Genomic DNA, 14,506 nt, shown 5'->3' on the forward strand with positions numbered 1-14,506 from the left:
CACCATGCAACTCCTAATCAAATCAATACAGGAGATTGGCAAAAACATTTCAACTATTGGAAGTCCTAGAATTTGGGTAATTCTATCATGGAGTTCCTAATACCTTATTAATTCATTTTGAAATGAAAGGATTTGATTTTATCACATCATTAATAATTTAAATAGAATTCAAAATTTTGACTGCCAATTAACTTATTTCAAAATAGATGGATAGGATTTTAGGAACTTCACGTTGAACGGTTGAAGCTACCTTAAAAACTCTAGAAAATCTTAATCCATAATCCATATGTCTGTCTCTACATGAGCGTGAGAGAGAGAACAAAAAGAAGAAATAAACACCTAAAGAAACTACAGAAAGAACCACGATGAGGAACATGTACTCCAGGTTTGTCACAAGTGGTTCTAACCATGGGCAAAGAGATAATGCTCCACTAAGCAACTCCGGGAATAACAAAAACTCACGCAAGATAATATATACAGTTCAAAAAATGACTCTGAACTTAGTAAAAATGTAAACTAAGTTCTATACCAAACAGGAAATGACTCTGTGAACTTAGTAAATATGTAAACTAAGTATTCATTGTGCTGTGCTTCATATTCATCACGGAGACTTCATGCTCCAATGGTCAATTCAACCTAAAATCCTTGACTGCTCTTGTCTCTTATGATGTTCAACGGATGCGGCTCACATGAGCAAACGGTTCTAATTTTTCCTTAGGTGCAGGTTTAGCCACTTCTGGAGTCCCAAACACATTCCAAAATCTTAGAGTCTCGTCCGCTGCTGCAGATGCCACTGTGCATCCATCAGGGCTCTGAACGTAAAACAACAAAGTTTAAAACAGTAAGAAATGATCTCAGCCAAATATGCTCATATAAAAAACCAATTGAAAGATGAAACTAATCATTTAAACAATTAATTTTATTACACTAGAGCATGATTTATTGCAATGTTCTAAAAGATAAAACTTAAATACAACAACCAAAGGTAATCAAGGTCAGCTATGGATCCTTAACAAACTAATTTTTGGAAAGGATAAAACTTAGATAATAATCATAATTTGATCAACTCCAACTTAGTACCTGTGTCATAAAAAGGACTCTAGAAGTATGACCAGTGAGCTCAGCCATCTTCACCATTGAGGGGTATTTCCATAGGGTAAGCTGATTCTGTGTAAAACCGTGAGAGCTAAGCAATTCACGCTCATTCTTGTTCCACAACAAAGAACAAACCTGTGAGCCAGTGTTAATAGAGTTCAAGCAGGCGCCTGTGTGGGCATTCCAGAACTTAATGCACTGATCACCACCTCCTCCACCTGAGGCTAACAAATTACCCTGAAGGGGACACCAAGCAATGGCCTTGACTGCAGCTGTGTGGCCCTCAAGTCTGTGAAGCCACTGTCTTGGTGCACTGGAAGAGGCCATGGTTTTGTCCCATATATAGAGAAGATTATCATTCCCTCCACTAGCCAATTGAAATGAGGCAGACCATTTTAGTCCACAGACCTCGAGATGGTGTCCCCTATAGGTTTCAACAATGTGGGATCTCACCCTCACATCATTGTTGATAACTTTACCATCCATTCCTCCAGTTGTAAGGATGTGATTGTTCCAAGCCAGTGAACCTACTCTTTGTCTGTGACCGCCACTCAATGTTCTTAGCTGCATTAACAAAATCACAGTAAATCTTCAACATGTATCAAAGAAAAACAAAAGAACAAATAGAAATTTTTTATGGTAGATAAAGTTCTGACTTAGGAACCTGTCTGTTAACAGTATAATCCCATATTTGGACATGGGAATTGTTTAAGCCAATGGCAATGTGCCGGCCATCAGGAGCCCAACTAACACTTGTAACAGGGCCGCCATCATCATCATCAATCGTGACAAGTTCTGAGGTAGAGCCATTTGAGGCATCCCAGAGGTATACCGTGCTTCTGAGAGCAATGGCAAGGACATTGCTGCTACCCCAGTCTAATAAATTCAAGTAGAAATCATCCAAAATATCAGGAGCATCCAATGTCCTCTCACTACTCTGTGAAATCAGATTGGAACAATTAGTACACAAAATAAATTTACAAAACACACAGAAAAAAGATCAGAAGCACTAAGACAAAGACACAAAGAAACAATCAAACAAAAATACAGATTATATAGCTTCTGCAAATTTAAATTTGCATTTACATCTAAACCAAATTACAACATCTAAACTAAGATTCAAAGGGCCTTAAAATATGTTTCATATCTGAATCCAGATTCCCTTTCTTTCAAACACTATTTTGATTAGCAGATCAATTCAAATTCAAATATGATAATTTTTTTTTTTTTTTATATATGCAATTATACCTGAGGAATGTGTCTCCTGTGCTTGACAGGTTTGGTCTGTGGAGAAGATGGTGAAAGAAATTCCTGTGGGATTGGGTCAATTGGTGTGGAGGGCTTGTTCTTGAAGACCAAGATCCGTGTCCGGTTCATGTTAAAGGCCTCCGCAAGTTTCTTCTGGTATGCCTCTCTGGATGGAGAGATCACAGCCAGGTTCTCTTTGCCTTTCCTCCCATCTGTGAGCATGTAGTGTGCATAATCAAAGTCCATTGCAGCACGATTTGGAATGAACCTATCCAACTGTCAGTATAACACAAATTTATTATCAGAGATGTAAAAGGAGAGCAAAATTGAATTGATATTCATAGTTCAATACTATACATCAAAGCATTTTTTTTTTTTTTAATAGGAAACCTAGACTAACTCTATTTTGATCATAATATGACTAGGTAACTAAATTGTCCTACAAATTTAGGTTTATAGTGATGACTTGACAAGAAACCAACAAACCTTAGATTCAGAAACTAAAGATACGGCAACACCGAATTTCTGTTTGCCTGTTTACTTACTTAGAAAATTTGGGAGAAAATAATCAGAATTTTCACTGTCTAGGACACCCTTGTGTAATTTGAGTTAATTTTCCAATTTCTTTTAAAGAAAGAAACAAAACCCAGAATTTGGTTTCTCTTCTTTTCTCTTCCTCAATTTTCTTGGCAATCAGACAAGGGTGCATGACATAAAGATTCACAGAAAATTATTCACATAACAAAATCCAAATTTCAAAAGAGAAAACATGGCCACCATATGGTTATCATAGAAAACAAAATTTTCATAACAAAATTTAAAAAATAAAACTACAAAATATCAAATTTTAACATGAGGAACATATATATATATATATATATATATATATAAGAATTTAAAGATTCTTACATTTTCTCGATTAGACTTTCTCTTGGGGACTTGTTCTTGAAGAGGGCCCAGCCACAGAGCCCTTCTTTTGTGAGATGAACCCATGGATCCTTCATCCATAACGTTGGAGATAACAAAGAAAAACAAGAAACCAACCCTTCAAAATTCACTCAGATTTTTTATACTATATAGCAAAAATATGAAAAGGAAAAAACAATAAGGAACACAGACAGAGACAGAGAGAGTAGATTGTTGAGGGGGCTTCTTGTATCTGATCTTTGAGTGTCTGGCTACAGAGAGAGAGAGAGAGAGAGAGAGAGAGAGAGAGAGAGAGAGAGAGAAGAAGAAGAAGAAGAAGTAGTTGATGATTTTGGAATTTAGAGGGTTTAACGGCTACTGTGGTATCCTTAAATAGCCGTTGATATTTTAGATTGAATGAAATGGGCTTATGGGCCACATTTTGACACCGACGTTGTAGGCTGTTACTGTGCTTGGGCAGCCCACGACCACGTCTTCTCAGAGTCCAAACTCCAAACTTCCTAGGGGTTGTTTGGGATTTGGCTCAAACCCAAAGTTGGAGTAGCTCTCTCACTTTCACAACTCAAGCCCAACCCAATCCATAGGCAAACTTAGGCTTACTTTTAAACATTAAAAAAAAAAAAAAAAAAAAAAAAAAAAATCCCATATGTACTTAGAATCATTAATGACATTAAAAAAAAAAAAAAAAGTGGTATTCTAGATTTTGACTAAATCATTCAACTTCTTATGCATGATAGTTTGGAAATCTCATACATCTATTATGTGGTGAATGAAACTTAAGACATTTGAATTTATGGCACATCTTTTAAGTTCATTAATCCTACCTCTCAAACTTCAACAAATAGACCTGAATGACTGAATCTCGATGTAGTTTGTGTTTGTCAATAATAAAATATAATAATGCTTTTGTTGAGTGCATTAAGGTTTGGCTTGTGGGGAGGGGTAGGGTCCAAACTTCTTCATAATTTCTAATATTAGCCAATAAAGTTGTCTAAACTTTATTCTAAAAAAAAGTTGCCTAATTTTAAAATATGGCGATGAAAATTTTCAAGTGAATTCATCACGACTTCACAAAAGTATCCACTTAACGCGGACAAATAATTTGTTGGGCCTACTAAAGCCAAAAAAAAAGGTTAAAAAAAGAAAAGAAACAAAGGTGTTATTGGTATGAGTATGACTTGAAATCTATTTCAATACACTAAAAAAATTACTGCATTTGACACTAATACCAAGCATTCTAACTCTAATAATTTATGTTGAAATTCTTTTAAAAAAAAAAAAAAACTCTAATTAGTTTACCATGTTTATTGAAAGAAGGGGAATTAAAAATAAATGTTAAGTTACAAAACGTTCCCTTCATGTATGTTTTACAATGCAATAGAAAATGTTGGACTAAGTCCATTTACCTACAAAAAAAAAAACTCTAATTAGTTTACCATGTTTATTGAAAGAAGGGGAATTAAAAATAAATGTTAAGTTACAAAACGTTCCCTTCATATAGTTTTGGACCTTTAGTAGTACCAAAGGGTTTTACTTCAGTTGTCACTCCAAAATGGTTGCAGGAACTTCTCAAACGCTATCAATTATCATCATTGTAGACTCAGCACATGATTTATCTGCAATACAGCTATTATAAATTATTACTCATGTCATAAAACACCTATTGTTGCAGCCACGCCAATGCTTTAAGATATAAAGAACAGAACTCATTATAGTCACAATCCTCTATTGCACCCGAGTCCATAAGAGCACTACACTTGACTATTCTCTAAGATTAATGTTAGGAACACAGCATTTTTCATAACTGTTAACATGCTTTATTATAATTGAAGCAACAACACTTTCACCTGGTTCCACTACTGACACTATGTTTATTATATTCACAACAAGTCAAGTCAGCAGTAAGTTACTTGGGAGTAAGTAGGATTTGAACCGAATTTGAAGAACAATATGATTTCACTTTGACTATGACAGTTTCTATTTGTTAGTAATTTGGTTTCTGTATAAACACTCATAAGCTACTATTAGTTTCAAGTTTCAAGGCCATCAAATAACATAGTTTTAATTAAGGAATAATGAGTAAACCCAGAAACAAGGCCTCCATATTTCTTTTGTTTTTCTTGCATTCTGGAAGTGGCGAGGGTATAAAAGTATGTGGCCAGTTGTAAAAACCACCAGTCTTAGAAAAATGTATAATAAGTCGTACTCAATAAAACCCTCATCGTTGTAGTCCTCATATTTCTATTTCCTCCAAAGCCAATGCTTTTCTTGAGTAGAAATGCTGACCAGCACTAAATGATAAGTTGAATAACTTAGCCCTTATCTTTCAAGAGGTTGAGCTCTAGTAAACACGAATACTCCACCACCAACAGCACAGCCCAAAAGCATATTATCATCCAAATAGGAAGGGTAATATAAATATAGTCCTCCCACTGATTGTCTATAATGCAAAGACATTTAGCACTCACACTTATTTGTAGGAAGCATCATAAGTTCATAACTGATATCATAAATATGATAAACATCACATACGTTCCTGGGTTACTTAAAGGGATCTGAGCTCTGAAGCACGGATAAACTGCAAGATCTGCACACAACCATGAATATACTCTCAAAAGGAAATATAACAATCTAACTGATGTCTCAGTAGCAAACAAACTTAGATAATGACTTATATCTGCAGATTCATTGATAAAAGCCAAGAGTGTGGCTAAGATATAACATTAACCACACTCTCTAAATAGTAATGTTAAACTGTTAAGCTAGCCTATTATTGGCCAAGGTTCACAGATAACAAAGCTGTCTAGATGCATGAGGTTGCATGCAAAGTTGGCAATCAAGGATTGCATTCTGAAACTACTTATGTAGTCAAGTTACCTGTAGGCTTAAAAATGATCGTGGCAGTATTGCTGGAGCTATTAGAGCTTGCAGCTGTTCACTGACATTTATATTTTGAATAGTTATCTGCCAAAAACAAATATCAGGATTTAGCTAAATTCACAAAAATTATACTTCATGTAGTTTCTCATAGCAAGTAAAGAAATACCAAAATATCACAATAAGCACTCACCAAAAGAAAGAACTGTTCTGCCTTTTTCTTGCTATAATAAACAAATAGATACTATCTTTTTGTCAATCTTAGGTGATGCTAGAGCGATCTTAAGATCTCCATCATCTTCTTGACTAACTAGACATTAATATTGGCCCACTGCTAACACATGAAGCTCAAATACTTTGTTCCCAGCCTATAATCTATACTGAGATCTGGAAATGAAGAGGGGTTAAGTCTGGCAAGAGCCATAAATTTGTTTTCACCTGTCTATTTGATCAGAATGCTTGCTGATAACAGGTCTGTCTCCAAATCAATCCAAACTCAAAGACAGATCATTTGTTTAGCTAATTTTAAGGCTACAGAAATATGGTATTACAGATCTAAACACAACAAATTTTTCCTTATCTGCAACCTCACAACGAAAATTTGATCTTTTTTTGCTGGGAGTTGGAGCATAAATAGACAAGTTCATCTATCATGCAAAATGATTAACTGTATGATGTTTATTCCTACAGATGTATTGGCTCAAATGAATGATGCTCTAAAAGAAATAAAAGAAAATCTGAAGAGGACTGACGGAGATGAGAATCACTTCCAGCTATGATGGAGCTAAATTGATCAAAATTTGCAAAAATGAGAAAAAGAATGGAATAAAACCAGTAGTCAATTTCTTTTTTTTCTATCTTATTTTCATTTACCCTAAAAAATTTTCAATATCATTCTATTTTCTCCCCTCATTTGCATATATTTAATTACGTGAATTTACATGTACTAAATGAATAAATTAATCAAATTGAAAACTCAAATAGGATGATACTAAACCAAAGGAAAAATGCATAGATATGACACATTTAATCTATCAAGTTCTGTTGATAATACTTCCCAAACAGTAAAGGTAAATTGCAGGGAAGTGGGAACAGTTGCAGCTGATACAGCTCAACGATTTTGGATATCATGTTTCATATAGGGCAGGAAAAATAGCCTCTTCAAACTGAAGGTAGACATTACACACGGAAACAATGTCAAATTTTGCAGATACAAGCAGATTGTTCCTGCATAGCAAATAACCTTGAAGTCACTCCAAAGAAACTGAAGGATTTGTTTTTCATGAAATATGAACGTTCTCTCATTCCCACAACGTTATAAACAATATAAATAATGTAGATAATCTTCAATAGTCCCCTAAAGTTTGCATGCACATGAAGCATCTCCAATAAACCCTGTTTCTTAAATTAACTAAATACTCACCACTAGAAACAACAAGTTACCCATAATTAATTTAAGTCAACCATCACAATAAAATGTTGGAATTTAGTAAGTACATTAAAATTAGCTTATAGGAATTTAGAAGACAGGTATAAGGGAAGCAAGGAGATACTGTACTTCTGTAAACTCAAGATTGACAAGAAAACTCAGGAACAAACGACATCAATAAGAATATGGAGAATCCTTAATACGCTAATCCTTTGTATATGCTACAAGAAATAAATTTAAGGATGTGTCTTTCTTCATGCGGGTGTGTATCTATATATATATATATATATCTTATGTATTTGTTCATGTGTATGAGGTGGCCTTTTTCTTTTATTTTTTCCCTTCCCCATTTACTCAAACAACTAGCTGAAGGCCTTTTTATCATATGCACTAGCTGAAGCATCCCCATATGTGAAATCTCATATAAATTGCTGGAAATGGCAAATGACAAGCTGATATTACAGTTGCTCTACAATATTCAGTACTGATCTAGCATACTGAGGAACCTATCAATGAACATAAACAACTGTAATAATATTGATATTGTGTAACTCAAGAGAAAACAAAACATAGAGAATAATGAGAAAGTGAATTAGAATTATACAGAAAATCCAGACTCAATGCAGTGCACGATTTCAAGATCTATGTTTTCAACTTAAGTAGAATAGCTTCCAAATAAGGTAGTGGGAGGAATGGAAGGCAGATGTTTACCTCTATCAAGGTTGGAATACTCCATCGAACAAAATTACGGATGACACCCCCATTTGATTGATCTCGGCACTCAAATTTTTGAAAAATTTGCCCAGCCTTGCTCCACATTCATGCAGAAACCAATTGCAGAGAACAATGTTTTAGGGGGAAAACACAGAGATAAACGAAATAACAAATCTAGTGATGGACATTTCACATACACCTAGACATAGAATAAGCCAGCGTACATAAATTTTAGACATGAGATGCTAAAAAAAAAAAAAAAAAAGGCATCTTCAGGCAGATAATGATCCATAAAAACTGTCCTCAGGCAAGTTATTTTCAACGTTCGAGCCTCTTCGTGTATAATGATTTCTGGAAATAAAACCCCTGAAAGAAAGGAATGTAAAAACTAGAGAATCTAAATAGAATTGAGAGCTTTCATTGATGGAGAAGTGAATTACAAGAGAATGGAACGAATTAATTATACAACTCTACACTCTGTTTCTTATATACACAGTAAACATAACCGCCCTACAATTGGCGCCAAAATCTGTTACTTGAAACCTTCTAGAATCTGTACACGTGTCAATCCAAGATCAAAGGACTCCTGAATTTGCGGAGCTAACTTTCTTTAATGCTGTTAGATGAAGAAATCGTGATCTGGCATAGCTTCAAGCATTTCCAATACTTCTGTGCTTATCAAACCATTTGATGCAATGCTTGTGCTCTGAGAGATGCACTCCTTATCAGCAACAGCTGCCTTCGTGGCTTGATCAACACACGCTGCATGCTGTGGTATCACATCAGTAGTGGCTACATGCTGTGATCTTTTATCTGGACTCTTAATACTCCCCCTCAAGAGCACAGCTCTTGTCTTTTGCTCTTCCAAACCTTTAAGAGGATAAGTCACTGTAGAAGCAAAAATATTGATCACACCTAGTCTTCTGATCAGTTTGGAAAAACTTTCCACTCCTAATGCTTTGGTGAATACATCTGCCAACTGATCCTTGGTGGAGACATAGAAGGTTTTAAGTGCACCTTCAAGAATCTTGTTCCTCACTACATGACAATCCGCCTCTATATGCTTTGACCTCTCATGGAATACAGGATTTGCAGCTATATGAAGGGCTGCCTGGTTATCACAGTACATTAATGCAGGCTTATCATGTTGGACATGTAAATCCTGTAATAAATGCAAAATCCAAGTTAATTCACAGGTAGTAGTGGCCATAGACCTATACTCTGCCTCTGCACTGGACCTAGACACAATGCTTTGCTTCTTAGACCTCCAAGAGACTAGTGCATCACCAAGAAACACACAATAACCTGTTAAGGACTTCCTTGTATCAGGGCAGCCAGCCCAATCTGCATCACCGTAAGCCTTTAGGTGCAAATCAGAATTGGTTGGAAAGAAAACACCTTGACCAGGAGTTCCTTTAATGTATTGAAGAATCCTGGTGGCTGCTTTCATATGAGGAGCTCTAGGTTGTGCCAAGAATTGGCTAAGTCTATGCACTGCATATGTGATGTCTGGTCTACTTAGAGTCAAGTACATAAGCTTCCCAATGAGCCTTCTATACTGTCTTGAGTTGGTAAGTAAATCTCCACTGTCTTTGGACAACTTGAGCTGTTGTTCCATTGGAGTTTGGACTGGTTTGCATCCTGTCATACCAGTTTCCTCAAGAACTTCCAAAGCATACTTCCTTTGAGATAAACTGATTCCACTCTTGTTTCTTGCAATTTCTAAACCCAAGAAATACTTGAGTGATCCCAAATCCTTAATACCAAACCTCTGATCAAGAACAGACTTGAGAGTAGCAACACAAGCATGATCATTGCCTGTGATTACCATATCATCAACATAAACAAGTAGAGCAGTGAACAAAGGCCCTTTGCTGTGTACAAATAAGGAGTGATCAGCCTGAGATTGAGCAAAACCAAGCTCCTTTATAGTTGCTGACAGCTTAGTGTACCACTGCCTTGAGGCTTGTCTTAAACCATAGATGGACTTAACCAATTTACACACCCTAGGAGCAGTAGAAGAGGCTGAACCAGAACCAGAACCACACTCCCCCTTACTGTGAAAACCAGGAGGCAATGACATATAGACCTCCTCATCTAAATCTCCATGCAAAAAGGCATTGTTGATGTCCAATTGGTGCAAAGGCCACTGCCTAACAGCAGCAAGAGCAAGCAAGACCCTCACTGAAACAGTTTTAGCAACTGGAGAGAAGGTTTCAAGGAAATCAAGACCTTCCCTTTGGGTATAACCCTTGGCAACCAGTCTGGCTTTAAGCCTCTCAACACTACCATCCGGATTCAACTTCACTTTGTAGACCCATTTGCATCCAATGGGAGACTTACCAGGAGGTAAAGGAGTCATATCCCATGTATGATTCAACTCAAGGGCTTGGATTTCTTTGTCCATGGCAGCCCTCCAAAGTGGATCCTGAACTGCTTGGGAAAAGCTGTGAGGTTCTTTGGGGCTAGAACTGACTGCCAGTAAGTAAGAGTGATAACCAGGTTCCAAATGGGAATAAGTAAGGCACTGAGCAAGATCATAAGGAGCACCAGCTGCAACAGCAGTACAAGCATAGTCCTGCAGGTAGGCAGGAGGTCTGATGTCTCTAGATGACTTCCTAAGAGGAACATGAGGAACCAAAGCAACTGGTGTAGTGGAATGTGGCTCCTGAGCAGAAATAGGCAACTGAATAGGACTAGAAGAAGTATTAATAGGTAAAGCACTAGTGGGAGATTGAACAAAAGTAGAAGGAGGTGAGATAACATCAGAATCTAAGGAAGCAAGATCAGGTATGCTAATGGGAGTAACAAAACCATCAGCATCAGCAAGGCAGGAACCTTCAACAGTAGCAGGAACAAAAGGATCTGCAATGTTAGTTGAAGGAGAGGCAAAAGGAAAGGAATGTTCATGAAAAACCACATCTCTAGAGAGGAACACCCGATTAGTGGCTAAATCAAGAACTTTATAACCTTTAACCCCAAAAGGATATCCCAAGAAAACACATCTAACAGCCCTAGGAGCAAACTTGGATCTGTGAGAAGAAAGTGTAGAGGCAAAGCATAAACAACCAAACACCCTTAAATGTGCATAACTAGGTGGATGACCAAATAACACTTCAAAAGGAATTTTATTTGCTAAAGCAGATGAGGGGATTCTGTTGATCAAATAAACAGCAGCAAGAATAGCATGACCCCACAAATGCAAAGGTAAATGAGATTGAAACATGAGAGCTCTTGCCACATTCAAGATGTGTTGATGTTTCCTCTCAACAATGGCATTTTGTTGTGGGGTTTCAACACAGCTCAAATGATGCAAAATACCCTTCTTGGCAAAGAAATCTTTCATGAAAAATTCAGTACCATTATCAGATCTTAAGGTTTTAACTTTCTTAGAGAATTGAGTCTCCACCATTATGCAAAACTGTTCTAAAACAGATTGTGTTTGAGATTTATGCTTTAACAAATACACCCAAGTGCACCTAGAGTAATCATCAACAATGGTTAAAAAATACTTGCAATGATCAATAGTAGGAATGGAGAAAGGTCCCCACAAATCACAATGGATCAATTCAAAGCAAGAATTAGAAAAATGAGAACTTTTATTGAAAGGTAAACGTTTCTGTTTAGCAAGGGGACAAATGTCACAATTGAAGTTCTCAATAGAAGTGAAACAAGGTACATCATTTGGTTTAATAGATGCCAATTTGGTATTGGACAGATGACCCAATCTGGAGTGCCAGATATGAAGCTGTGAACTAGGTACAGAAGCTGAAATAGAAGCTGCAATGGAAGGTGTGGAAGGTGTGGAGATGCTGCCTTTGTCCAACAAGTAAAGTCCATTGCATTCTCTACCCAGACCAAGTGTGCTCCAATGAGCAAGGTCCTGGATAAAGCATAGGTTTCCAAAGAAAATAAGACAACAGACAGTGGACTTGGCTAGCTGACTGACAGAAATAAGATTGAAGCTAAAGGATGGAACACATAGAACATTATGAAGGGTGAGATGTTCTGAGATTTTCACAATGCCAATATGAGTGACTGAAGCTACTTCACCATTGGGCAGATTAACAAAGGTGTTTAAAGTAGCAGTGACAGTAGTGAAACATGCAATGGAATGTACCATGTGATCAGTAGCCCCTGTGTCTATGACCCAATTAGTGGCATGAAAGGACTCTCTATCAACTACTTTGGCAGAAAAAATGGAATGTTTAAAAGAAGGGATGAAAGGTAACAATGAATTTGTACCTGTCATGGTGTCAACAAAGGAGTTATGTGTACTGTCTGAAGGTGAAATGGATGAAGGATGTACACCAGTTGCAGCAGGTACACCAGAAGCTCTAGGAATCATGTTAGAGACAGCAGTACTTGTACTCACAGTTGCAACATGGTGATTAGTACCATGATCAGTACCCGTATTGAAAAAGGCTAACAATTGCTCACATTGTGCCTTAGAGATAGGACATTGAGCAGATGCATTTGAAGGAGCTTCAACACCTTGGCCTTGAGGATATGAAACTTGATTAGCATTGGAATTTAGCTTGCCTTTGTGTTTGTAACCTGGTGGATACCCATGCAGCTTGTAACACTTGTCCACAGTGTGTCCAAGCATGTTGCAATGGGTGCACAAAGGCCTTTCCTTCTTAGGACCAGCTTTACTTCCATAATTCCCTCTGGTGTTGGCATACATTGCCACTGAATCAGGTTTAGGTGTGAAGGCAGAACCATGACCAATGCCTTTGTGAGATTCTTCTTGAAGAACCAAAGCATACACCTTGCTCATTGATGGAAATGGCTCAAGCATGAGAATGTGACTCCTCACAGTCTCAAAGTTCTCATTGAGCCCCATTAAAAATCTCATTACATAGGATTTCTCATGAGTAATGCTTAGAATCTTCATTGCACCACAAGTACAAGTTGGTAGTGGCTCATAATGAACCAGTTGATCCCACAGCTTCTTGAATTTGGAGTAATACTCAGTTACTGTCAATTGATTCTGAGTTATCTGTGAGATTTCCTGTTGAAGATTATAAATCTTTGGTCCATTTCCCTGTGAAAACACACGTTGCAGTTCAAGCCACATCTCCCTTGCAGTCTCACAGTACATGATACCACTTGACACATCAACATGCATAGAGTTGATCAACCAAGAAAGCACCATTGTATTACAGCTTTCCCAATCTTCGTACAGAGGAGAATCATCTTCAGGTTTTGTAATTTTGCCATTCACAAAACCTATCTTTTTCTTGGCAGTTAAAGCTAGAACCATAGCCCTAGACCAAGATTGATAGTTCCTCATTCCCAAAAGTGGTTGAGTGACTAAGATATTCCCTGGATTCTCACTAGCACTAAGGAAAAATTGATTGGGAGAATTAGTCTCTGTGTTGGACTGAGGGATTTGCTGCGTGGATTGGTTGTGTGCAGGAACAGAGTCACTTCCTTCTCCAGAAGCCATTGATGTTATTCTCGAGCTTGAATGAAACTTGTAATGAATTTTGAAAAGAAAACAAAAGATTCTTCAAGATACAGTACCAACACAGATTAATCGAGTCTCTGTGAATCAAAATTCAAGAATTTTCTCGAAGAGAATTCTGTTTGGTAAACGAGAATCTTTTGCAATCAAAGAATCAAGACTAGGAAATCAGTATTAACTGTGCTAGTCGCTCTGATACCATGTAAAAACTAGAGAATCTAAATAGAATTGAGAGCTTTCATTGATGGAGAAGTGAATTACAAGAGAATGGAACGAATTAATTATACAACTCTACACTCTGTTTCTTATATACACAGTAAACATAACCGCCCTACAATTGGCGCCAAAATCTGTTACTTGAAACCTTCTAGAATCTGTACACGTGTCAATCCAAGATCAAAGGACTCCTGAATTTGCGGAGCTAACTTTCTTTAATGCTGTTAGATGAAGAAATCGTGATCTGGCATAGCTTCAAGCATTTCCAATACTTCTGTGCTTATCAAACCATTTGATGCAATGCTTGTGCTCTGAGAGATGCACTCCTTATCAGCAACAGCTGCCTTCGTGGCTTGATCAACACACGCTGCATGCTGTGGTATCACATCAGTAGTGGCTACATGCTGTGATCTTTTATCTGGACTCTTAATAAGGAAGTCTAGCAGCAGCTTCGAAAAGAATGAGAACATCAGGGGGCAGAAGTATACTGCAGGTGCCATGTCCCCTCCAACTTTACAAGATCAATTGGC

At 37.1% G+C, this 14,506-nt stretch overlaps 2 protein-coding genes across 5 annotated transcripts; both read right to left on the reverse strand.

The window, feature by feature from the left end:
• Positions 1-512: 512 nt before the first annotated feature.
• LOC126727528 (cell division cycle 20.2, cofactor of APC complex-like) lies at positions 513-3,572 on the reverse strand. 2 transcript variants are annotated; one of them, XM_050433221.1, is made up of 6 exons: positions 3,463-3,572; positions 3,253-3,341; positions 2,344-2,619; positions 1,760-2,032; positions 1,081-1,659; positions 513-812 (listed from the first exon to the last, which is right to left on the reverse strand). In XM_050433221.1, exons 2-6 carry the CDS (start codon positions 3,334-3,336, stop codon positions 672-674), a joined length of 1,353 nt encoding a protein of 450 aa, XP_050289178.1. In that variant the 5' UTR covers positions 3,337-3,341; positions 3,463-3,572; the 3' UTR covers positions 513-671. The 2 variants fall into 2 exon arrangements, with proteins under 2 accessions (XP_050289178.1, XP_050289177.1); XM_050433220.1 differs by having other exon boundaries at positions 515-812; positions 3,253-3,565.
• Positions 3,573-4,578: 1,006 nt separating this feature from the next.
• On the reverse strand, positions 4,579-8,646 carry LOC126727529 (probable plastid-lipid-associated protein 10, chloroplastic). Of its 3 annotated transcripts, XR_007656268.1 has the most exons (4): positions 8,288-8,646; positions 6,341-7,374; positions 6,148-6,234; positions 4,579-5,857 (listed from the first exon to the last, which is right to left on the reverse strand). XR_007656268.1 is itself a non-coding variant. In XM_050433222.1 (3 exons), exons 1-3 carry the CDS (start codon positions 8,393-8,395, stop codon positions 5,816-5,818), a joined length of 237 nt encoding a protein of 78 aa, XP_050289179.1. In that variant the 5' UTR covers positions 8,396-8,646; the 3' UTR covers positions 4,579-5,815. The 3 variants fall into 3 exon arrangements, 1 of the variants encoding a protein (XP_050289179.1); XR_007656267.1 differs by having other exon boundaries at positions 6,148-7,374; XM_050433222.1 differs by lacking the exon at positions 6,341-7,374.
• Positions 8,647-14,506: the final 5,860 nt, after the last annotated feature.

This window comes from Quercus robur, chromosome 5 (genome assembly GCF_932294415.1).
Source record: "Quercus robur chromosome 5, dhQueRobu3.1, whole genome shotgun sequence".
Taxonomy (NCBI): Eukaryota; Viridiplantae; Streptophyta; class Magnoliopsida; order Fagales; family Fagaceae; genus Quercus; species Quercus robur.